The sequence below is a fragment of the Mus pahari genome, chromosome 11 (assembly GCF_900095145.1).
Source record: "Mus pahari chromosome 11, PAHARI_EIJ_v1.1, whole genome shotgun sequence".
NCBI classification, from domain to species: domain Eukaryota; kingdom Metazoa; phylum Chordata; class Mammalia; order Rodentia; family Muridae; genus Mus; species Mus pahari.
Genome location: NC_034600.1, coordinates 48340727 through 48367423, shown reverse-complemented (window position 1 = coordinate 48367423; position 26697 = coordinate 48340727). Strand labels below are relative to the sequence as shown.

General features: G+C 39.2%; 1 protein-coding gene across 1 annotated transcript; it reads left to right on the top strand.

Moving 5' to 3' along the window:
• Nucleotides 1-12955: 12955 nt before the first annotated feature.
• Mrps30 (mitochondrial ribosomal protein S30) lies at nt 12956-19960 on the top strand. Its single transcript, XM_021208605.2, has 5 exons — nt 12956-13550; nt 14827-14972; nt 15559-15664; nt 17415-17591; nt 19555-19960. The coding sequence occupies exons 1-5, from the start codon at nt 12968-12970 to the stop codon at nt 19869-19871; spliced, it is 1329 nt and encodes a 442-aa protein (XP_021064264.1). The 5' UTR covers nt 12956-12967; the 3' UTR covers nt 19872-19960.
• Nucleotides 19961-26697: the final 6737 nt, after the last annotated feature.

The following is a 26697-nucleotide window of genomic DNA, read 5'->3' as shown; positions in this document are numbered from 1 at the left end:
TCTACATGAAGTATGCTTTTCCTACGTGTCCTGTTTACCACATAGAACCAGAAATCATCTGTCCTCCCTTGATTTGTACCTTCTCTCTACCATAACTCTTGGATGCTTGGCCTGTTATTAAATGAGTCTTAATTGTACTAAGCATTTTAATAGCACAATATTGGATCTGTAAACCCAGGTGTCTTTTAAGTGTCATGAAGTTGCAATCTGGGTACAACGATTCTACCCCAGAGAAGATGAATTAGAATAGTATGCGATTTTTATTACTATTGAGAATAGCCACACAACAGGACACATATGAATTGTGCAATTCTGGAATTTTCCATTTAACATTTTCAGATGGTATTTGTGGAAAACTGAAACTATGGAAAGTGAAACATCAAATAATATGGAATTAGTACTACATGTAAATCCAATAATAAACTACAATTACAAAATTCATCCCAGAGAGCATAAATTTGGAGTTAATTACACCTCTCGCAGCAGAAGATACACAGCATAACTTTACTTAAAAGAAGCAAAAATCAAAGCAAATTTACTTAGTTTGAACCAGTTTGAACTATTCATAAGTTCACTGCTCAAATACAAGCAAATAATTCAAATAAGGTAAATATAGAGAAATACTCATTCATTCATGATAAAACTACCTAGGAAAGACAAATAAATAACAAATAAAGATTTGGATTCTGGCTACCTGTCTTTCAAGAGAAGGGGTATTGGGCTAATGTCATAGTAGAGGGCAAACTATCTGGAGTCACTGACAACACTCAATCTGCTGAGTGGACGGGTGAGCTTGTAGCTCTGTTGTTTTTTTCTTCTAATTTTATGAAAATATTAGCAACATAGTCATGTCATGAATAAATCATATTATGCTCAATACTGAATGTTGAGTATATTCAACTTTATACTCAATAATAATACAACTTTTAGAAGAATGCATTTCCTCCTGCTGATCCTCTTTCTGTAAAGCACAGAGCAAACCAGTTCTCCATTTGCCTCAGGATTGCATTCCCTGGTCTTAATAGTTCCTCAGTTCTTAAATCAATACAAATACTCTCCTCATTTCAGTTTTCTTCAGTGCTATTTGAGATTCTCAAATATGCTGTCTCTCAGACCACTCTACCATTGTTTTCTTAGAATATCTTAGGATGTCTTTCTTTTTTTCCTTTCCTGTAATTACAGGAACGGTTCCTGTAATCCGACAACTCCCGAGATGCTCACGTCCAAAGTCTCCAAAGGACTTTCTCCTAGTATTCCAAGGTTTCCTCTTTTTCACAGTCTTCCTAATACACATCTAGTACTGCCATTTTCTGTAGATATTCTGATAACGGCTCAATCATAAAATAGTCAAAATTAGACTCATTATCTTGTTCCACTAAAAATCAGTCTTGTTCTTATTTGGGAAATGTCTGTTAATCACATGATTTTTCAAGAAGGGAGCATTTATTTTTAGAGATATTTCTCAATTTGTCTTACTTCAGAATACAATTTCAGCTGAGTATATATGCAAAATCTGCTGATATATTCCTTCTTGATCCAACTTCACTGATTTCTTCATGACAATTAGAGTGGAATTTTAAAAATCCTTTTAAATGTCTTCAGTTGGGCTACTTTTTGTCTTTCATTGCTGTCAAAATCTATTTCCTGTGTGAAACCATTTGTCTTCTCTTAGTTTGCTATCTGACTATCTTCTGGCATAGCCTCCCAAGAGGCCGCAATATCAGGGTCCCTTCAGCAGAATCTTGCTGGCATGAGCATTAGTGTCTAGGTTTGGTGGCTGATGATGGGATGGACTCCCGGATGGGGTAGATAGACATTATTTCTTAACGCCATGTGTTGTGCACAGGTTTTAAATATATTTATTTCAAAATTATTTGCATTATTTCATTAACTTCCTTTAATGACTTTATGAATAATGCATCTATGCTACAAATAATCTTCAAATCAAACTAGTCCCTATCATTAGGCTAAGTATGTAGATATAGTTTTATATAAAGCCAACATATGTATATATATATATATATATATATATATATATATATATATATATATATATAATAAGACTATATGTATGTGATATTTACTGTTATGAATGGGACAGGAAAATATTGCCAAGTATCAGAGGAGTTATGGATTTCCCCCAATTCCCTCTGCTATTACTTCAGACAACATTAGCATTCTGATGCTCTGAACCCTGGTCCAAAAAGATATATTTCTCTTCTCCACCTCATTTGTTGTATAAAATGGCATACAAGAACGGGAAAAAAAAAAGAGTTAGAATGTAACGCACATGCAAATGAAGTGAAGGACGAAGGACGAATGCAATCTACAGAGGGGTATTCCTCTATTTGGAGGGAGAGGAAAAAAAAATTACCTTTCTCGGTGGATAAACAAAAGGCTGGATGGAAAGAAGTCATGACCTAAGGAGTCCTAGAGAGATGCTGCCTCCACCTGTAATTAAATGTTCTGCCCACTCGAGTCTTCCAGCTACAGGGTAGGGATTGGTATCTGCTGGAAGGCGATAGTTATTACTGCTAAGAGTAAGCCTCATTCCCTTAACCCGAATAAAGCTAAATTTATTGTATATTTTATTTTATGTTATTTTATTTTTGGTGCTAGTGGGTGCAGCTGTTGACCCAGTGCCACCCATAAAACTCGAGTGTGTATGTCTGTATACATTTTTAATTTTAAAAAATTATATTGAGTCACTCTTTTGTATTCTGAATTATTTCCTAAGGGTCAGAAGTAATGGACATTTTTTTTTAAAAGGCAGAAATATATCACCAACATACTCGCCAAAAAGGTGGTAACAATTTATTTTCCCATTGTTAATATCGCACTTTGATGCCCATTTATTGAGTCTATTTTAACTTCTTGCGTTATTTTAGGAAAATCGTGTCTTAGGCCAAGTTGCGTTGAATGTGAATTTGAAGGAAATATAATGAATAATGAGAGGAAAATCATTGTTTTTCCCCTATGTCATATTGCAGACAAGTTTCCATAAAACTGGGATGACTTCATTTGCCAAAGACATTTGATATATCAAATGCCGCCATATGTTCTAAATATAACAGATTACTGCCATGTGCATGAGTTAAGGAACACTATATTGTGTAAGTTGAAGGAACACTGGAAATATATGTCTGAATTTTAAGTAAGTCATATTTCAGACCTCAAATATTTCAATGACAGCAATAGAAAAATATATAACCTGATGCTTTAAGAGTAATAACTTCGGTGGAACATTTAAACCGTTTGAAATCTGGTCCTTTATACAAAATAGTATATTAAATTCATTGGGATTCCCCCTAAAATGCCTTTACAAGGGAGGAGGCATAGCAATTATTCATAAAGCACGTGAGTTCAGGGAAACTCCCTTGCTAACATTTAATGAGGTCTCCTATACCTGGATTCCTGGAGCATATTACTACACTACAAGTAGACTGAGCCAATTGTGCTTTAAAATGACTTATCATTGGTTTTATTTTAAAGTTTGATATTCAAAGAGATTTGTTAATTTTTATTTCATGTACACATTTTTATTGCATGTATGCTTGTGCATCACATGTATACCTGTTATCCATGGAGATGAGATGAGGAGACTGTTGGATCCCTGGTCCTGGAGTTATAGATAATTATAAGCCACCGTGTAGGTGCCAGGGATCAGGATCGAATGCAGGGCTTCTGGAAGAAAAGTCATCTTTTTTTTTTCTTTTTTAATTTTCCTTTCTTTAAACGAAAATAGATTTTTTTTATATATATACAATACATTCTGACTATGATCCTCCCAGCACTCCTCCCATTTCCACCCTATTTCTCCTTCCACGTTGATCCACTCCTTCTCTATCTCTTTTCAGAAAACAAACATGCATCTAAGAAGTAATTGTGAAACAAAATAAAACAATATAAATCGAAACCAAATAAATGATAATGTTACAAAACAACCAAAAGAGCCAAAGAATACCCACAAGAAATTCATATAGACAGAGACATCCATGTTTGTACACACAGAAATCACATAAAATCCTGAACTGGTACCCATAGTATCTACACAAAGGACCTGTGCAGAAAAAAAAAAATTCTCTGGCAAAGTTATCAGATAAAGAGTCTGCAAAGATGTTGCTTGGCCATTACTGCTGTGGGTGGGGCCTGCTTAAGAGTGCCCCAGTAAGAATCCCTTGGAGAAGTCTAATTCATTAGCAAGCATTTATCCCTTGAGGCTAGCTTCTGAGTTGGGGATGGGGGCGCGTGTCTACTTTTCCTCTTAGCTCTAGGACTCTGCCTGGTGGAGGCTCCTGCAGGCTCTGTGCATGCTGCCACAGTCTCTGTGAGTTTATCATATGCCATCCCAGTTGTGTGTAGAAGGCCTTGATTTGTGTGTGTGTGTGTGTGTGTGTGTGTTCTGCATCACTTCTGGTTCTTCCTACTCAGTCTATCTACTTCCCCTTCCATGGAGCTCCAAGACCTCAAGGGGAGGGATCTGATGGAGGCATCCCTTTTTGGTCTGAGTGTTCCAAAGTCTCTCATTCTCTGGATATCTGGCTGTGGATCTCTGTATTTGTGGGTCCCAGTGCTCTCGATGGCTCAACCGTCTCTCCAGCCCTTGGTTTTAATTTTGATTTATAAATATTTCATTAAATTACTGTAAGGCTGGGAATAACCCACCTTATGTTTTAGAGCCAGATGAGATAGTTACGTTTCTCCTGGCTTTGTGTGAATTCATAGGTTATGCCTTCCTTTCCTTCTCTCCTCTGAAATTTGCTTATGTGTATGGCACTTGAAAATGTCAGAAATCCCTATTATATTCATCAACCAGGTATTTCCTCCACTGGCTCTTTTTTCATGCTGTCAATGCCGTTCTTCTATCTTACTACCAAGATAAAAGGAGAGATCTTAAACAGCACTATTCATAAGTGTTTGTCTCTTTAATTGTGGACAGGACAATAAACAGCTAACAGTAATGAAGAAGGATAATTACATTATTGTGCCTAAGGTATATGTGTATTTAAAGAGAATGTATTAAAGATAAAACTCTCTTCTTATTCATGAACTTCAGTTGTGTTTGTGTGCTCGCATGTGTATATATATGTGTGTGCGTGCATGTGTGTGCCTGTGTGTGTAGGTTAAGCAGTATAAAACATATAAAAAACGAAATAGTGTCAGGAAGTGGATATTACTCTCCCAACACCAGTTCTAGTAGCATATGCTGCTGACCAGAGGCGGTGTGCTCATTACAGACAGCTGGAAGGGTCATTTTATTAACATTGACAAAATATATAGCAAAGCAAAGCAGAGGCCTAAATTTACTGAATAGTTGGACGTAATTGATGTTGATGTAATTGAATTATATACAATTCAGGAAAATAATGTGTGTTCATTCTTTAACCATGCTTCTGTTTTTATTTCAGAGTCTTAATTCCTAAGCCACTTATTACACCCATATTCATCTTCAAAGGATCCTCTGTCAATCCAAAGTCAAATCTAAATCAATTTGGGACATGTATCTAGTACATCCTTCCAGATGTACAATGATCGACACACTTCTACTGAATCTTATCATAAGTCTCCAGGGACTGACATTTCTTTATGAACTCGCCATAACTTGCAGTGTCTATTTTGCAACATTTTTCCTGAGATTGAAATTACATCATTTGACCTTCCCTATCTCCCTCCCAAATCCTCACATGTACTTCATTGTGTTCTCTTTCAAGTTCATTATCTTTTTCCTTTAATTGTTGGTGTATGTATGTGTACATATTATACATATACAGACACTCACAGAGACACACATACATACGCACACATTTCTAAATGCATGAATGCAACCTACACAGTCCATGAAATGCTAGTTGTATGTGTAAGTTTTTAGTGCCAACCATTTGATATTTGAAAACCACTTGGTGAGCTCTTAATATTTGGGCAGATTCATATTGGTAGAATTACTATACAAATTTTTAAAATATGTCGGCCTTCTTTTGCAACATGAGCAGCTAGAGTTCCCAAAAGCATCTATTTTGAATGCTTAAAATTCTGGTATAATGAATGTCTCAACAAATAACTCAAACGGTGAACTACATATCACAGAAATATCTGTAATCCTTGTGCTTATCCAAATATAATAAATTTTCTATTACTAATGAGCAAAGAATTTCAATAGGAAACACCCAAATAAATGGTAAAGTTTATTCATAGAAGTAAAAATTCTAAACTGCCAACAAATATATGACATTATTATTCAATCTTGATTGTAATCTGATAAATAAAAGTATCATGTGACCTGTTCTGATTTACTACAATTATGTAGAGATTTGCCACAATTATGCATAGCATGTACTTGGTGAACCAGATTTTGAGATTTTTGAATACAAGATCAGAGGTCTGACACTGAGTTACACCTTCATCCCTAATATGTTTGTGGATTTGGTTTATTGCTTGTATTACATTAATGGGGTTCCCAAAATTGCATGGGAATCCGCATGTCTGCTTGTAAGACACTGAGGGTCCTTGCCCTTGGTTGGCTTTGATTGGTAAATAAAGTTGCCAGCGGCTAATAGCACCATGCCAAGAAAGGGATAAGAGCCAGGCTTGAAAGAGGTAGAAGAGAAAGCGTACCTATCATGTAAAAGCTGGGGAAGAGCCCCAGCCCCCAACCCCAACCCCATTGGGTGTAAGGTAGCAAAGATGGAATATAGATTTTAGTAAGTAATAACTCAGGAGTATCAGAGGAGAGACATTAGCAAAGTGGAATTTTGGGAATGGGCCAGCCATTGAGCTAACTAAGGCATATTAAATGCAAGGCTGTGTGTGTGTGTGTGTGTGTGTGTGTGTGTGTGTGTGTTTCATTCTAGAACCCACAATAGTGGTAGATTTTCACTACCACTGCTGCTGAGGAGATTAAACTGGATTAATCAACTACAGCAACACTAATATCTGATACTTTTGAAAATTGCTAACATTGTTGCTGAGAAAGTGCAAACATGCAATTCATGCACTGTGGGAGACAAATTGTTGCCAGTGTGCTGCAAACTGCCCCACCCGGGGGTCCATCCCATTATCAGTCACCAAACGCAGACACTATTGCATATGCCAGCAAGAACTTGCTGACAGGACCCTGATATAGCTATCTCTTGTGAGGCTATGCCAGTGCCTGGCAAATATAGAAGTGGATGCCCACAGTCATCTATAGGATAGAACACAGAGACCCCAATGGAGGAGCTAGAGAAATTACCCAAGGAACTGAAGGGGGCTGCAACCCTATAGGTGGAACAACAATATGAACTAATCAGTATCCCCAGAGCTGCATATGTAGCACAAGATGGCCTAGTCGCCATCATTAGGAAGAGAGGCCCCCTAGGTCTTGCAAACTTTATATGCCCCATACAGGGGAACACCAGGGCCAAGAAGTGGGAGTGAGTGGGCAGGGGAGTAGAGTTGGGGGGAGGGTATAGGGGTCATTCAGGATAGCGTTTGAAATGTAAATGAAGAAAATATCTAATAAAATAATAATAATAAAAAAGAAACAAGAAAAGAAAAGGGGCACACATTATAACATGAAACTCACCTGATAGACTGGTCCACAATTATGAAGATCCCAGGACTCTAAAATATTTTTAATATTGTGTATGATATTTAAGAATTAAAAATATGAAATAGACTACAAGATGGAAAATACATAGTATGAAATATAGTGCAAAATTTAAAAGAAGTGAATTATATGTTTTCAACAGATGACAAGGCTATTTGTGGCATGCTTGATTCTGATTTTATTTAAAGAAATACTCTCCAAATTGGAAAAACAATAGGCGTTTGATCTTCTGTATAAAAAGTAGTCTTACTATATAAATACAGATAATACATAAAATAGCTTCAGTTTTATGTAAAGCAATGGCCAGGTCTGCTACTCTGAAGCCAAGACCAGGAGAAATAGGGCAGGTATGGAAAACCATGGCAGTGAGTCTCATTATGGTGGATTTTTCCTGTGTATGAATGGAGACATACATCTAGGCTAGCACATTTTTTAAACAAAGTATGCATCTGTAATTCCACCTTGTGACTCTAACTGAACAAGGCTTTTCTCCTGGTGGCTTCTGGCATCTCCCATGCGTGCTGTAGAAAAGAGGAACAGAGGGCCTGGGTCAAAGAGCTTCTCGTGACGGTTGTTTTTCTAATCAAGATATACTGCCCCTTCTAGGAACATCTTTTAAAGGGGGGAATTTAAAATACAAAAGAAAAGAAAAGGAAAAAAATGAAAAGAAATGGTGATTTTTTTTTTTTTACTCTCAAAAATCATTAGATAGCTCTAACTTGAATACCTGAAATAGTCACTTTAAAGGGAGAAAAAAAAAACAAGTCTTCGGGTCATAGTTTCAGAATATCTGGTTCATGACAGTGAGGAGCATTCACTTTGGACCCGAGATGAGGCAGTACATCATGATGGAAGCATGCGATAGATTAAAAACTCTCTCTTGATGGGGCCAGAATCCCAATATCCCTTTCATTAGCACATACTCAGTGACATTAACTATTTTCTATTAAGCCCACCTCCTAGTTGTAGGAGGCTACGGCCTCTCCCCTGGGCTACCTGAAGCTGCACATTAAAGATGGAGCTTGTGGTAAACAGGTCCATATTTGGTGGTGATACGTTCCCGCTCTTCTGGTTGGCTAAGGCCGTGCACCTGGTGAGGTCTTTGTGTCAGGTGGAAATGGTGCTTCCAAAATACTGCCTTCCATATATTCAAATCATAATGTTAACTGTAACCTCTGTGCAGTTTCAGATTTTTTCTCGTGCAGCTAATTTGTCCCACAAACAGGAACATCCGTGTGGAGATTGTCATCACTCAGCAGTGGTTGAAGATGATCCAGAGGACCTTCAGCTTCCTCAAGGATTGGGGAGGGATGGTCTTCTGGGGAATTTTTGCTGTGTGTTGTGTGCATGGTGTATGTGTCAGTTGCAGCGCGCACAGGCCCACACTTCTGCCATGGTGGTGCAGGCCTTTGCCGCCGTGGAGGCGGGACAATAACCTCAGATTTGGCTTGCTGCCATAAAGAAATAGCCTTGCCATTTTTCCATCTTGCCATGGGATGCTAAGCTAAGCACTGCACAGGGGACAGCTAGTGACCTTTTTGGTGTCCTCTGGAAGGCATGTCTAATTGCTTGAGGGTTAAGTGTCCAAGTGTCCCTCCCCCAGTAAAATGACACGGGAGCTGGCCAAGGCCTCCCTGGGTGGTGAGCCCGGAGGAAGGCTTTGTGTAAGGCCCCTATGTTTGCATATGGAGAACCTCTACCTTCGCCCATGTAGCTTGCTTGCAGCAATAAAAGGAACAAAGAGGGAACTGTAGGAGGCTACAGCCTCTCCCCTGGGCTACCTGAAGCCACACCTTAAAGATGGCGCCTGTTGGCTATGGAGCTTGTGGTAAACAGGTCCATATTTGGTGGTGATATGTTCCCGCTCTTCTGGTTGGCTAAGGCCGTGCGCCTGGTGAGGTGATGTGGCCTGCCACGATTCAAGTGGATATGAGAGTATAAAGTGGCTTGTACCCCGGGGCTCGGAGGAGATGAAAAGGGAGATGAAGAGGGAGATGAAGAGGAAGATGATGAAGATTGTAGGAATTGGTTCTCTCCTTCTGGTAGTCAGTTTGGGCAGCTGCCCTTATTTTTTAACCTCTAAGTTTATATTTTCGTGGCACTGGATTTTGAACCTCTGTTCTCATGCATGCTTTTATCATGGGCTACACCACCTCTGGGTCCAATAGCTTCTTCTAACATCCTAATTAAAATTTGAAGTGCAGAATAGAGAAATAATATAGTACAATCTCATATACCTCTACCTAGTTTCCTGTAATGCTAACAGCTTTCAGAGCTGCAGTACAATAACAGCACTGTGAGACTGATACAATCTAATCAGAATGTGGCTGTCATGATTGCTACATTGTCTTTGACAACCTTTATCACTTTCCTCTCTCTCTGCCACTCCTCAATTAGCTTACCAGTTTTGTAATTTGTCATGTTAAGAATTCTCTAACAATGAAACAAACATGTAACCTTTGGGTATTGCTTAAAAACTCTGTCTAGTTCTAGGTGATACATTTAGATTATCAATAATCCATTCCTTGTCCTTCTGAAAGTATCTGAAGTTTATGGATCACTTAAGGACTTACCAGTTTATTTGACCTTCCATAATATGTGTGTGTGTGCGCGTGTGCGTGTGTGTGTCTGTGATGGTTGTGAGTGATGAAATTACATCTTCCCCCACCCAAAACCCCATGTCGAAGCCCAAAGCTTCCATGTGACTGAACTTCTAGAAGTAATTAAAGTGTAGTTAAAAGGAAAAGAATAGAGACCTGTAATAAAAGGATTAGTGTTTATACAAGAAAACACAAAGAGCATATTTTTTTACACTATGTGAAACTGTTTATAAGTCAAGAAGCCCTCACAAGATTCTGACCATAATGAAACTCTCATTTTGGACTTCATTCTCCAGAAGAATCGCATGAATTAAACAGTCTAAGCTAATTGATACACAGAAAATAATTAAATCTAAATTAAGTTATGATATCTAAGTTCAGCAGCTTTCTAGCCACTCTGAGTTCTAGCCAGAGTCACCTCTAAGTTCGATTCTTCTCCTTTCTCTTATAAATTCCTACTACTTCCCCATTGTTGTGTGATAGTCACTGGAGAAGACTGCTCACACATAGATTTAAGCCAATAGAAAGTCTTTATTGTTAGCTGATCAATAACTACCCCAAGGGATCCCAGGGTGAGCTTTTAACTGCAAAAAGTAAAATTAAAAAAATAAAGTGTCCTGGGTTGACATATATCAGTTAACAAGAACAGTCAGAAATGGAACTGAAGCCAAAAAAGCAAGGTTAATAAATGGAGAGATTTTTCCCAGAACTATGGACTTGAATGGATTAAATCTTGGTTTCCATATTGGCAGGTGCTATTGTCTATATGCTGAGTTTTATGACCTAAATTTACCTTCTATCATGAAGTCAGTACTGCTAATGTCTGGGTGCCTATTAAGGTTTGGGGCTCTGTTATACCCATTATCTATTTTGTTTTTTCATTCACGTGGCCTTTCTACTTGTATCTTCAGGTTATGCTCCCATTTCAGAGTCTCTGCATGTGTTTCTCCTTCTGGAACCTCCCTCTCCAGTATTTTCATGACTCATTTCTCAAATGATACCTTTACAAACAATAGTACTCTGGTCAGACTTTTTACATTGTAAGCATCTACCCACACACTAGAGTACACTCAGATTTTTCTTTGCCCACTTTATTTTTTTCCCATGGTACCTATGAGTTTATAATAAATCATAAAGTTATGTATTATTATTACGGTTTTTCTTCCAGTTAAGAATGCAAGGTCTCTTTGGCTCGCAACACATAAGGTACACTCATAAATATCCATTAAATGAAACAGCCTGAGTGGCAGACAACCTGGGACCAAGTACCACCTCTGCCCCTAAGACAGTGGGTAGCTTTTGGCTTTATGTCTGATTCCTTGCATGCAACCCAAAAGATTTGAATCATATTAGAAAGGAAGCCTTCTCCTTTCTATAGCTAAAATTTGGTCCTTTACCGGAGTTAGCTCCATTACAGGGGTCTCCTACCTCTCCTCTTAAATATGTCTTAATTATTTTGATTTACTACCACACACAAACACAATATACCCGGACAGAATTATGCCTTCTAGTGTTAACTGTTCCCTAGAGGTGACGTTTATGTCTAAAATAAGTCTTGAAATTTTATGATAATATAAATAACGACTTACATTTACATGATATTCTAAAAGGATGTTTTTGACACAAAACGGCATTTCAACTTGTATTGCTATTCAGCAAGTCATTTATATTCTTTAAGTGTTGAATATGAGCATGAAGATTGAGATCATTTTGTTATTAATGTTAAAAGGATATTAAAGTTAGGTACTTCTCACAAGAGGTATTAACGAAACTTAGCTACTTCTTTTCTATACTTTTGTTTTATAGGACTGAAACTTCATGAACTGTACCATCAGTTGTAATCTAAAGATATGCACAGTCTTTTTAGAAACAAATATTTGTTCACAACATCCTCAAGAATCATTTCCATAAGTCAAAACCACTATTAGTCTAGTTCTTAATTATAGCAAAAGTCACTGAAATAGGTGGTCTGAAATGAACTAAGACTTTGTGAAATTTTGGTGATTTTTCACAGGTATTTCTGAACATTCATTATGCACATTTATTGATTGGTTGCTGTAGACTGAAAAAATAAAGTGATAGTTTCTTTATGAAGTTTATTGTAAAGAATCCGTTCATTCCAAAGTAGCAATGGTTTAATACTCAGCAAAATTCAAACAAATTGTTTAGTATGGTTTATTTCATGTATTCCCTGATGCCTTTTATAGTCAACTAAAAACACATTTCCCCATTTCAAAATAAATTATATTACCTCATTAGCACTGAAGAATGTATGAAATCGTTTCCCTAAAATTTAGTCTCGTTCACAGGTAAGTGATGCTGATATAATTTTTATAATTAGCAAAAGTAAAGGCATGTTGCATTTCGTAAAATAACTTTCTAGTTCTAAAGGTGGTGGAGGGTAACGGACTAAATGAGGTACAGAAATGAAGCTAGAACTGTACGGATTTTAAGTTTCTATTTGGAGGATATTTCTAAATGTTTGCGTGTGAAAAAAAATGCGAGTCCCTAAAACATCCTACGAGCAAGGACTTTAATTGTTTCATTCTTCAGAGCATAACCGGTGCAAAAATATCTGGGGCAAGCGAATTCTTTGGCGGACAAATACTCAAAAAGAATACGACAAACTTCAAGGAGCAAGCTGATTGGTTGCAAACTAGATGACGCAACGCACCACAGGCACTCCTAGTATCCACCTCCAAGAAGCCATTGGTCCCTTCGGCAAGCGAACAGGAACAATTCCTGCCACTTGACCTCAAGTTCCGGGTCGCGGCGGGCGAAGATGGCGGCGGCCAGGTATTGGAAACTGTTGCCCCGCGGCCGGGGATTGTCTCAGAATGCCGCTGTTAAGGCGTCCGCCTCGGCCCGGGAGGTGAGCGACCTGGAGGTGGTGGCGACGCCCGTCGCGCGGTACCCGCCGATCGTGGCTTCCATGACCGCCGACAGCAAAGCGGCCCGGCAGCGGCGGGTGCAGCGCTGGCAGGCGACGGTGCACGCGGCCCCGTCGGCGGACGAGAAGATACGGATCCTCACCAAGATGCAGTTCAAGAAGTACGTGGTGCATCCGCAGATCCCGGCCTTGAACGCCGACCGCTGGTACCAGAGCTTCACCAAGACCGTGTTCGTCTCGGGCCTGCCGCCCGCCCCGGCGCTGTCGCCGTCGCCGCCCTCGCCCGACCTCGCCGCCCTGCGTGCCGCCGTGTGCGACTGCATCTTGCAGGAGCAGGTCTACGTGCGGCGCCGCCAGCCCCGCTCCCACTTCGATCGTCGCCAGGCCCTCGCTTCCTCCGTCCTGGACCAGGTCGTGGGGACGCTCGTGAACCTGCTCGCTCCACTCAACCCTGTCCTGAGCACTGCTACTCTCGGTGAGCTTGGGACTCCCACCCTGAACGGGGGAAGTGGGGACGCCGTGGGCCAAGCTTTCCTGCAGGTGTCGTAGCACTCGGTGAGTTAGGACTTAGGGACCAAGTTTCTGGTGGCCTGCCCTCCTAAGGACTACTTGTTAAAGTTTAGACCCAGCCGAAGCTCATCACGTTCCCATTGCCTTGATCAGGTGTTGTGTCTGAGCAGCCAAAAGTTTCTAAGAGGCTAGTAGAGAGTGCAACTAACTTGGGGTTGTCTTTTGGCAGCCCCGCTCGAAAGCTGGGTGACCATAGGTAAAACATCAATCTCTCTTACTTTGCCTTAATGTCAAGATGAGAATTGCTGTCATACTGTTTGGCCCTAGAATGGCGAAAGGTAAATAAGATATTATCAGCGTTAGTAACATTTTCTTAGCATCTACTGTGTGTCGGATCCCTTTTCCAAAAGTTCTAAATGCCACCTAGTTATTCCTCATAATAACAGAGTACATATCATGAATTCATTTTGTAAATGAAGAGTAAAAAGGTACACGTTAACTGTTGCTGCCTTCAGGCCCAACAGATTTGGTCTCAGTAGACAGAATTTTTTTACGTTCCGTGTGGACGTGAAAAAGAATGTATGTTTTGGTTTGGTTTTGATGGGGAGGCAGTACTGGGGGTTGAACTCAGGGATTAGAATACTCTCTGCCTCTGAGCCACACCCCAGCTGATAATCTGTGTCTGTAATCCGTTTATGTCTATGACCCAGAAGGTGTCTTAGTGATTACTGAACTCATTCTACCATGGCTGTAGATGTGTTCTAAGCTGAACCTTATAGTGTCTGTATTACTTCCCTTGTGTGTACAAGAAAAGTAGTGTGTTAGGAAGGTAGAGTAACTTTTGACTATTCACCATTGGTGGCTTAGAAAACTTAACTTTGTTCAGATGAAATTAAGTTCATCTTGTATAAAATGGCAGTGATGAGAATTGTATGTACCTTTTAGACTGGTAGTAAATGTAGTACTCCATAGATCAGTTCTCATCTTATTCTGGTGAGTGGTTGCTGTTCATTTTAGCATCTTTAGTTTTAACTGAGAAACCATGTCAATTACAGTGGTTAGCGGAATGAAGTTTTCGAGTACTGTATTTAAGACATAACGGTTAAAGTATGTAACTCAGATTCTTACGTTCTCTGTAGTTTCTATATATTTTAGACATGCTATTCATAACATGTTTAGGACTACGTAATTAATAACTAATTTTCTCTAAATAATAAAGAAAATTTTGCATCTCTTGATAGATTGTAAACGCCCTGTTGACTTTTATTGGTTGCGTGGTGAAGAACGCATTCCTGCCGGTCATCGAAAAGGTCATATTGATGCTTTACGGTACCAAATAAATGATAAACCACACAACCAGATTCGAATATCTAAGCAACTCCCTGAGGTAAGTGTTTGTATCTGTTGGCATCCGGTGTGAGCATTGCCAAAGGGTGATCGGGTAACTGGTTGACCTATGGTTAGGTATGTTGGTAGATTTCTTGCCTTCCATGTTTGTTCATGAGGGCAACTTCTCTGGAAATCTTTTTCAACTCTCTGGTTTGGGATGTTATGTTCTACCAAGGTCGAATAGGTAAGGCATCATGTGGTAAGATCAATTTATGATTGTTTTTTAGAGCAGATTTTTTTTTTAAAACTTTCTACATATGACCACTTTAGTTCTATCAACAGATATTAGTGCAGGCGAGCTCTTCTGTTTTGAGAATGTTGTCCGAAACACTCCAGAAGTCAGAACATTTCAGATTTAGCATTTGATTTAGGAATGTCTATCCTGCAGGCTCTGAATATTCCAAATTTTGGAAACATGAAGTTTGAAACACTTAAGACTTTTGATTCAGAGATACTCGATTTGTACAATAAGATTATTTTGTAAGAAATAACTCATTGAAAAAATTTAAAGATAAGATATTGTAAATGAGGTGGATACAGTGTTTCTGAATTCCCTGTATTTTTTTTTTTTTTTATTCTTCAAGTTTGTGCCATTGGATTATTCCATTCCTACAGAAATCCCTGTTATGAAATGTAAACCAGACAAACTCCCATTGTTTAAACGGCAGTATGAAAATAGCATATTTACTGGTAAGTTTCTCTTTACATTGGACCCATAGAAGCTATATGGGGATGTTTAATTTTGAATTATTATATTTTATTATTTTTTTTGATGGAGACAGGGTTTCTGTGACTCAGTTAGCCTTGAACTCATTATGTAGCCCTGACTAGCCCTGAACTTGGGGCAGGAGCCCCCTTGCCTCTTCCTTCCTACTGTAGAATGGTATATTACCACACCTAGCTCAGATTTAATTCTTAAAGACTCAGAAGGTTAGTTGGCTATGAGCAGTATTGTTCATAATCTCAAGGTATTATAACATGAGTGAAAATTGGAGAGAAAATTAGCTCTTAATTTGATAGTTTTGTGTCTGCTGCATTAACAACATTTAGCCTTCAAAAATTGTTATTCTTGTGAGGCTTTTGTTTTGTTATATAGAAAAAGTAGTTTGTACATTTAGAACTGGACTTGGGATCATGAGTGGCCTTTCATTGACGCATCCTGCTCATTCTACACCACAGGTACATCAGGAGGTCAAGCACTTGTAGGCCCTCACACACCTTGATGTTCTCAACAAAGGCCTTCAGAAAGCATTGTCATAGTCCTCCATGCCATTGAATTAGTGCTTTCTCAGGCACTTAGTCTTAGTGACTGGGAATTGTTTTAAAACTGCTCTAGCAATGAAGTGGAGTGTGTCTGTATTTCATGAGAGCACTAGCAATGAAATGGAGTGTGTCTGTATTTCATGAGAGCCCTAGCAATCAAGTGGAGTGTGTCTGTATTTCATGAGAGTGCTAGCAATGAAGAGGGGTGTGTCCGCATTTCATGGAAGCTGGACTGCCAGTCCTTTCCGCCTTTGCACTCCTTTCCTTCTTGCCTTGCATTTCCTTTTCTGTCCTACGTTTTTACCCACTGGCCTTGTTTCTCTTTCTGCCTTTGCTTGCTCTTACTCTCTTTCCTGTCTTTGTCCCTGGCTGGCTTAACACTCATTGTGGAGTAGCAGATAGCCTTGAAACTGCAGAGCCTCCTGCCCCCAGATCCCCGTTGCTGAGGTTAAGGGCAGGGCGTGCACCACTGTGCTGACATTATCTGTGTTCAGACTCAAATCAGCGCTTCCTGTGTTCTAGGCAAGCGCTACCCAGTAAGATATTGACTTTCTTTACTTAGAGATATAAAAACCTTCTTTAAAAAAAAAAAAAAAGAACAAAAATACTATTCTTACATTCATTGTAATTTTACTTGTTACGTTATTGTTTTACATGTTTTTGTGAATGTGTGTGCATAGTATACGCGTGGGTGTGCAAGTGTTGCAGAGCACGTGTGGAGGTCAGAGAGCGCCTTTGTGCAACCCATTCTTCTTTCTGCAGTGTGGGTTCCAGAAACTGACCGCAAGTCATTAGGGTTGCCCAGCCAGCACTTTTACAACCTGAGCCTTCCTAAAGTGCACCTCCGAGGGATACTGCAGTCGTAGCTCTTAATAATGACTGAGAGGGATTGGTGGAGTTAAGTCATGGAAGTTTATAAATGCCTTTTATATGTATCTTTCTGGCTTATTTTGTGCTCTGGTGAGCCTTGTTATCATGAGCAGGTTGGGAAATTGTTTTTAAGTAACTACTGTAGTCAATAAAAAATATGTAAGGCGATTCAGTCTATTTCTTGTCTTTCGAGTATGGAACATATGTTCCAAGGAGAAAGATATGTTTGAAACAAATGCTAAAGCATGTGCCCCTCGGCTTCTGCCTACTCTCATTTCATCTGAAATGTTCTTATTTTTCCCATTAGGCTCAAAACCAGCAGATCCCTGCTGTTATGGTCATACCCAGTTCCATCTGTTACCCGACAAACTGAATAGGGACAGGCTGATAAGACAGAACCAAGCTGAGCAGGTAGAAGCTGTCTTCAGAGCTAATGCCATTGCAAGTCTTTTCGCTTGGACCGGAGCACAAGCTATGTACCAAGGTAAGCCCAATGTGGTGGCAGTTTTCATTCTAGAAAGTATAACAGGTTGAGAATGGAATTATTAAGATTTTTTTTTCCTTTAGGTAAAAACAGACCTTGGATCTGAACATTTTAATATAAAATGCTGTTATTTAAAAATCTGTAATGAAGTAATTTACATTTGAAATTTGCAAGTACACATGAGTAATCTTGATCTTTTACTGTGATTGCTTCCTGTGTGAATATATTAATTTCTAGTGTTTTTCACAAACACTTAAAAATAACTACTAGTGATTAAGTAGAATCTTTATAGGTTTCCACCCTTTTTAAAATTCTTGAGTTAGAGAAAATGACATTGGAGTGAATACTGATTAGGAACCTTTCTTTTCAGTAGATGCAAGCGGGATGTGTGGGCCATGGCATGCATGTGGAGGTCACAGGGCATCACCTCTTTTGGGGGCCCAGGAGTTGTACTTGGGTCTCCAGAATGCCCACTGAGTCATCTCTCCAGCCCTTGAATGCATTTTATGGTAGAGTTGTTACTGTTGGAGACAGTATTGAATAACACAAGCCTGACTCCCCTAGAGCTTTGATTCCAGTGGAAATCAAAAGATAATCATGTACTATTTGCAGAGTGGTGATGTTACGGGAAAGTACCAGCATTATAGGCAAAATCTATTTGAATAGAGTGATTTTAGAAAGATGTCTGGAAGTGACTGTTTCAGAAACCTGAATGGTGGTGAGCTATTCAGGCAGAATCTAGAAGATACTCTGAGATAATAGCCTATTGGCTATTTGAGGAGTAGTCCAAATAAGTGGCTGTAATGAGAACAGACTTTTTAAGTATGTATGGAACAACATTGATGCAGGTGACTAGTAAAGGAAGGGGAGAATGCTGTGAGATGATGTAGCAGAAGGTAGAAGCTATAGCATGTAGGACTTTATTTTCCTAGGCTGGAGTTCTGACCAAGCCAGTCCTCTGTCAAAGGGCTATAATCTTCATCTTCCTGTTCTCTCAGAGCCTAAAATTACAAAATATGAACTAGACTAATCCTGTATAATAACCCAGAAGGAATTTTAATATAGATTGTTCATAGTGGAGTCCTCCTTTTAATTGGCAGATATGCATTTCAACTTTATGCTTTTCTTGCTGGCTTATATTTTTTTAATAGGAGTGGAAGGCGGCAGTAGGTAGGACGAGGAAGGGTGTGTGGCACTTCTAGTGGCACTGTGTGATCATGAATGACAAGCTGTTACCTAGTGCCTTTGAGAAGTGATGTGTTCGATCTCGCCACTAAGGATTTAGTATAAATAGACATATGGAGAACTTACATGGATTCCTGGCCTTGGTGGTATTTAAGAGTATTTAACCAGCCAGACTAGAACAAAAATCAGCCAGAGAACTTGAGTAGATAAGGTATTAAGGTATCCTGTGACCTTATGTCCTGAGACACCAGAGGCAATGACAGCAATTCTTAAAACCTCTTAACGCCTTCAAATGACTCTGGATTATCCAAAGGCGTGGGGTTAAAACCATAGAAAGCTAGACCTTTTCTGATGACTTTGAGAGCTTGTGTATGTATCTATCTGTATTTGGTGAAATAAATGGTCATAATGAATATTGGGTTTTACGTGGTGCTAGTGTGGACATTTTTTGAGCATACTCTAAGTCATTAAGTTAACACCAGTTGCAGAATGCTTCGTGTAGGCAAAGCTTCTCATAACCAAGTGAATGCCAGAAGCGACCGAAGATTCAGTTTGCAGAAAAGGATGGGTCATAAGTCTGGGGACTCTAGAAGCAAGGAAGCATTGATACAGCAATAGAATATAGAGTTTATAAAAAAAAAAAAAAAAAAAAAAAAACAGGGAAATTGGGAGTCAGGGATTTGGTGGGTCAGGTTTCCACAGGTCTTCTACCCTCTGGAGTATTCTCTTTGGGTAACATTTATCAATGTGTACATCCCAACACTGTTTTCTTCTGCAGGGTTCTGGAGTGAAGCAGATGTTGCTCGACCTTTTGTCTCCCAGGCTGTGATCACAGACGGAAAATACTTTTCTTTTTTCTGCTACCAGTTAAATACTTTGGCACTGACTGTCCAAGCTGATCAGAACAACCCACGTAAAAATATATGTTGGGGGACACAGAGTAAGCCTCTTTATGAGACAGTGGAAGATAATGATGTGAAAGGCTTTGATGATGAGGTTCTCCTGCAGATAGTTCACTTTCTACTAAATAAACCAAAAGAAGACAGAGCACAGCTGTTGGCAAGCCAGGAGAAGGAACTTGATCCGGGACCTTGACGATATTTAAGTTTCACCAGAGGAACAATAAAATCACTTAAAGATTGTGTAACTGTCTGTCATTAAACACATTGGTTTTTTAAAAACCAGATTTCTTATGTTGACCTGTCATTAAACCTTGCATTCTGGTCAATTTATTTACTGAAAGATTTAGTTTTAGATGTAAAGATGGTGACCTCCACACATTTGCTCCCCCCACACCCGGTATTTGTCTGTCTCTCTAAATATATGTTTAAAAAGGAAAAAAAAAAACTGTATTTGTATATTGCTAATAACATTACTGGGCTATCTTTAATAGCTTCAATAGCTTGCTATTTTGCTTTTCATTTAAAAGGCAATATAGTGGGGTGCTAGAGAGAAAGTTCTTGCTTTTCCACAGTCTGGCTTTGATCCCAGCCCTTATATTTATATGTGGCTTACAACCCTCTATGTCCTGATCCAGTGCCCTCTTCTGACCTCTGAGACACCAGGCACACACATGGTGCATAGACACATGCATGAAAAACACTCATACACATAAAATTAAATACATTGAATATGAGTTTCATAGCCTTTTAAATTGTTAATAACAAGAGAGTTTTAGGGCATTCTTCAAACAGGGCTTTTTGGCACAAGCTACATGAAGGCATTTAAATAAAATGTTTGATCTTTATTTTAAAAGGAATGAAAAATGGAAAATATGACTAGGCTATAATGGCAGCACCTTATTAACCCATCCCAGTGAATGTTTAGGGGATGTGTAAGTGATCTTGCTGGGGACAAAGTGAGGCTGCCCTTATTGACCTGGCTCTGTCTAGAAATCAGTTAGAGGCGTTTAATATAAGTTTGATGGATGTGAGTTAAAAACAGTTTCTTTAGCTTGAGATCTAACATATCACTTGTTTATAAATTTTACGTTTTATTTGTCTGTATTAGTGTTTTCCTGAATGTCAGTGTACATTGTGGGTACAGTGCCTGCAGAGGCCAGGAGAGGGCAGCAGAACCCTGGAGTTACTGGTAGATCTACAGGTTGGGTTCTGGGAATCAAACTAGGTGTTCTGGAAGAGCAACCAGTGCTCTTAATCACTGAGCCCTCTCTCCAGCCCACATATTTTATATCAGCAAATTTAGTTCTTTATGTAGTTCTTCACACATTTCTTACTTGAAACTTTATAAAATTGTGAGTAGAATTTTGTTTTTCTTCCTAATTCTTTATATCGCTCAAAAATGGCTGGTGTTGATGGTCATTTCTTTTGTAAAAAGCCAATTCACTAGTTGGTTAGGTTTTGCAGTTCATTCTTAGGAGGCGTAGTACCCTATGCCCAGTCCAGCTTGGTGTTCTCTGACCTTGCTTACCAACGTAGGTAGAAATGTTTTATTCGGCGTGTCACACGCTTTTCGTGGCTTTGATGATTACTTCATAATTAAGCCTAGATTGCCTTGATGGAACACATCCCTGGCTTTCCTCCTACGTTGCTGACAGTTCTTTTAAACTCCCCCACCCCCACCCCTTGGCTGTTTACCTTTCTTTAAATACTGACATACCTCCAGGTTTTACTCTGGCTTCTGTTCTTTATCTAGCCCCCCTCCCCAGGTGACATCAGATGGCAAGGACTTAGATATCACCGCATTCATAATTAGAGCTTGCCTTCAACTTTATCTTAACTTCACGTATAATTAAGCCGGTCTGAGGGAGTAAGCTTTTAGATCATTTTCTTCATAACTTTCCAGTTCTCCCAGGAAAAAAATATTTTTGTAATCAGGACAATGACTATTTTAGTAAGAAACCACCTTGCCAGGCGTAGAGATACATCCCTGTAATTTGAAGGCGAGAGTGTTAGCAGTTCAAGGCTAGCCTCAGCTACACACACCTCTGAACAAATTTGTTGGGTAAACGTCACTAAGGAGCCATCAGTTTTACCTCCGAACAACTTCATTATGTTTAAAAAGGCATTTTAAAATTATATTTGCTATTTAAAATTCACAAAACTTCCATCACACATTTGTTTTAGCTTATTCCAAGTAGTTGGTTTCTGGAAACAAATACCAAACTTGAAATTCTTAATTTTTTTTTTTTTTTTTTTTAAGAGGCACATTGATCGAACCCTCAGCCTTGCAGGTAGGCCGTGTGTTGACAAATGAAATCAGTGTGTGCTATAGGTCCAGAGAATTCATTCACCAGTGCCACTGTGAGAGGACAACAAGAAGCCACTGCTGAGTGCCACATACCTTATCATCATCACTGCATCTTCTGGGCACCAGGAAAATACATTCCTTTTAGAAGCACCTGTTGAATGGTGGTGTTACAGCCAGAAGGAACTAAGGATGACTGATTATACCTTGTGAGTGTTGACTAAATTCTAGCAAATGTTATATAATCCTAAAATAATATTAATTGACAGAATCGTTTGGCACCTTTACTATTAGAGTAATGACAAGATTATATCTTTAGGTAGAGGCAAGGGTAATATAGTGAACTAGACACAAATAGAATAAAATGGGAAAAAAATTGCCGCAGAGACTGTCTAGCATTACACATACACGTGTGTATGCTTGCACGCACACACACACACACACACACCCCGACCTGAAAGGGCCTCTTGGTTGTTCAGAATTTGGTCAAACTTTCTAAAACGATAGCAGGAAGATAAAATTGAAAGGATAAGGTATTACACAAAGCCTGAAAAACTATATGTAATAGCATTTCAAGAGTTAAGAAATGGTTGCTGCTGGTAGGTAATAAGCAAGTGTAAATGTGGTGGCTTGAGTCAAGTGGCCCTCTTTAGGCCCACAGGGGATGGCATTATTAGCAGGTATAGCTTTGGTGGAATGGGTGTGACTTTGGAGGAAATATGTCACTGGGGATGGGCTTTGAGGTCTCTTGTATCTCAGTTAACTTCTGCAGATCTGGATGTAGCACTTTCGGCTGCTTCTCCAGCACCGGGTCTGCACTGCCATGCTTCCCGCCATGATATTAATGGACTGAACCTCTGAACCTGTAAGCCAGCCCCAATTAAATGTGCTTATAAGAGATGCAGTGGTCATGGTGTCTCTTCACAGCATAGAAATCCTAAATAAATCAAAACTATAGGCTGTGCATCTACATTAGCGAAAGCTTGTGCTACTGTAAGACTGCCATCATGATTTACGTTTTCAATGATTATTTAAAAATTAAATTGCTATAAAATAATTTTAGCATAAATTCCTTTCCAGTTCTTAACTTCATCTGTTTCTCACCACCACCACCCCCACCCCCCGCCCCGTGAGAAATTCTGAGTTCTCTGATTTTTGTTTCTCAAGTTTTTATTGTCCTGCAGAAGTCTTCCATTTCACTTAGTAAAAGATTTGTCAGTAGCATTTGACAGTCACAGTTGGTTTGGGGGAATTCATATTAATTGGTACAAAAAGTTGAGCCTTTTCTGTGGGTGTTGAGTTTGGACTGTTTATATTTCGTGTATGGGCGTGCGTGGTGTGTTCATGCCACTAAAGCACACACAGAGGTGTGTGGAGGACGGTCTCACCTCAGTTCTTTCCTTCTACCACGTGGGTCCTGAGGCTAGGATCCAGGTAGGAGGCTTGGAAGCAAATGCCTTTTCCTGCTGAGGGATGAGACCAGCCCCAGTGATTTATTGCTGTTTTTATTACTTTTACTTTGGAAACTATTTCTTCTTTTTTCCCCCTTCTCCTTCCATTCTCGAAATTTGTATTTATGTTTATGTGTTTGCCATGTGTGTGAGAGGCACAAAAGGGTGTGGGATCCCTGAATGTGGAATTACAGGTGGCGGGAAACCACCTGATTTGGAAGCTAGAATCAAACTCAGGTTCCCTGGAAGAACAGCAAGTGCTCCTAGCCTATGAGCTATCTTTCCAGTCCCATTCATTCATTCATTCATTCATTCATTCATTCATTCATTCTTCAACATAACACTTTTTATTCTCTAGAACTTTCACATCACGCACCCGGATCACATTGACTTTCCGGCCATTTCATTTCCACCCCTCATTGACCCTCCTCCCCCCCAAAAAAAGTAAAAATAAGAATTAAAAATCAAACAAACAAAATAAACCACCACCAACAAGGTCATGCGGATGTCTGTGGTCAGTTATTTATATTTTATAATTTCCTAAAGGAACAGCCTTTGGGTTAAGAATGCCAGTAATACTTTCTAGTAATGAATCAAATAGATGCAAACCCTAATTTGATTGATAAAAAAAGGGATCCTGTATGTGTATGGTAGCTTTGGTACGTTAGGAAAATGTAGAGGAAGTTTTGTCCAAATTCTTAGTGATCTGTTCATTTAAATAGCAACATTTCATTAAATAAAATATTTTCCTTTAGTGTGCAATAAATCTGCGATTATCAAGTTGATGTGTATGAGTATATGCCGCCATAGGCAGTCTGCTTTAACTGAGCTTGCTGTACTTTTTAGTTATTTGGACTCTGGCTTTGAGTTACTTTAAGTCAGTTTCCATGGGGTTTAGCCTCTGAGAAATATGTCTTTGGAGGTTTAGTCACATAAAACTTGTCTTTTATTTCCAAACCAACAATATGAATTTTAGGATCTTCTGAAATATTTCAAGTTTATTAATCATACTAATAGAAAATGTGGGCAAAATTTACAGCGTGAATGTGCGTCAAACAAGTATAATTTAGGTCAGCAACTGATGTTTGGTGATGCCATTCATTGTTATTTGATGGAATGTTTTAAATTATTGCAGAGTAAGAAATTGTAAAGGAATTATAAAGAAATTATAAAATAACCAAATTCACAGCTTTTCTTGAAAAACTGAAAGATATGACATCTTCTCATTTATGTTCTTAAATGTCAACGCCACTATGCAGGAGTGGGGCATTCCCTGCCCCGGGTCCTTGTGGTTGATCAGACGTCACTGTCACTCTGGTTTCACACTGTGTCCGCCACGCCTCCTTCCCTTTGAACTCCTCTAAGATCATTAGATCTACCTTATTAACTTCTCTGAAATGTATTGCTCCTAAGACGTTGAATTTATGACAGCCACAGCCTAATTTGCTGTTTGGAACTTGCATTATTGATAGCAAAACTCAACCTTTCCTGTTAATTAATTTCAGGGCTTCAGAATCTGATCTCTAACCATATGCTTTTCAATAATCATTAATTCCCACAACTTCAAGTGAAAGATGGGTTTTCAGTTTGTGATTGTGCTAGCTGGTTGCTGAATTAAGGGCTTCGGTAGCTTGCTTGGTGTCGGTTGGAGGTACCCTCTGGGAGGCTCTTAAGACAATCTACATCGTGTCATTGTAGCATATAGTTTTAAAATCTGTAGCGTGTAGTTTTAAAAAGAACCCACGCTAAACCCAGCTGTGTGCCTGCATCAGAGGTTATAGGTTATAACCACCCCTCATGGCTAGCCTGACTTGCCCTGGATCCTGAGACTAGCTTGCTAAGCTAACCAATCCCATTTAACCTGAAATGCCTGGAGCATTTCTCAGGGCATCCATCCCCTGTGTCTGGCCTGCAGAACACCAGCTCCTGCTCATTCAGCTCCCCTTAGCCCCATGAAATGAAAACACTAGAGACTTATATTATACCAGCCAGATTTATAATGGTAAGTCTCCAACCCCAAAATGCCCGTGCAAAGAACGTACAACTCAATAATAGAGTTACAAGCTGCATGCTTAGGTTGGACAAATCTACACTGTGCTATTGCCCAGCTATGAGATCCCTGGCTACTTACAGCTTCTCCAGGCCACGAGGGGATGCTCCATCTCCTCTTCTTCCTCCATCTTCTGTCTCCCCCCCCCCTCCTCCTCTCCGTTCTCTAAAACTTTTAGCTTCACCTTTTTCTTCCACTGCCCAATCACTGGCTGTAGTCTTATCTGATCAATTAAGATTTACCTGACATCAGTTGAGAATGTGATCTATTCCTTGTCTGGAGCACCCCTATTGAGGGAGCTGAACATACAATCAGCAATCCACAGCATGTCATCTTGCAAGAGAATCTGTACAGAGTCTGCTAACACTATTGGCTAAACGACAAGTCACTTTGTCCAATTCCAATCTAAGGAGAGGAATACAACTGGAGAGAATATGGCTGGAGAAAAAGGATAAAACTTCTAGAACTGATTTTCTTTTCATACATATTTACTCTGCTGTTTACTTAGGCCTAGAAGCAGTGGCAGTAGCGTGGACAGAGGCAAAATGAAGATTCATTAAGTGAATATAGGATCCTATCAATTTGGAGAATATTTCTAATGGCAAGAAATGGTGGATTTAACTGTATCAAGAGTTTCGTTCCTTCTGACTACCCTTACATACCCAATCACTGCCGCTCTGTATGCTTTGTCACTCCGTCAGTAATTTCCATGTTGATTAATAATATGCCTGTGAATATTCAGTTGGATTTGTATAAATGACTAGGCATAGCACATTATTGAGTTGCATGGATTATTTTCTTTTGCAATGGACTTTCATGCTATATTTATTTATGGAAATGTAGCTTTATTAATGAAACAAGTGGACAGTTATTAGTTGTCATAAAGATTGGGAGATGATGTTTGCAAATGTATCCAAATTAGCCTTTGTAATTTATTCTCTTCACCCATTTTTATGTGTATGGACTAAAAAAATAGACTACCTTGAGTATTCTTATAGGAGCTACTACATACATGTTTTCTTTGTAATCTTAAGCACGCAGAGAAACTTCTTTAGGTTCCTGACTGCTAAGGATATGGTACAATGTATAAGACCTAGCTCTGGCCCATAAGCAGATATGCTCAGCCCACATGTGAAATGTATACCCACTCCCCTCATTACAGGAACAACTTGCTAGGATGTTTCTTGCTGTGCATTATAAAGGTTTCAACAGC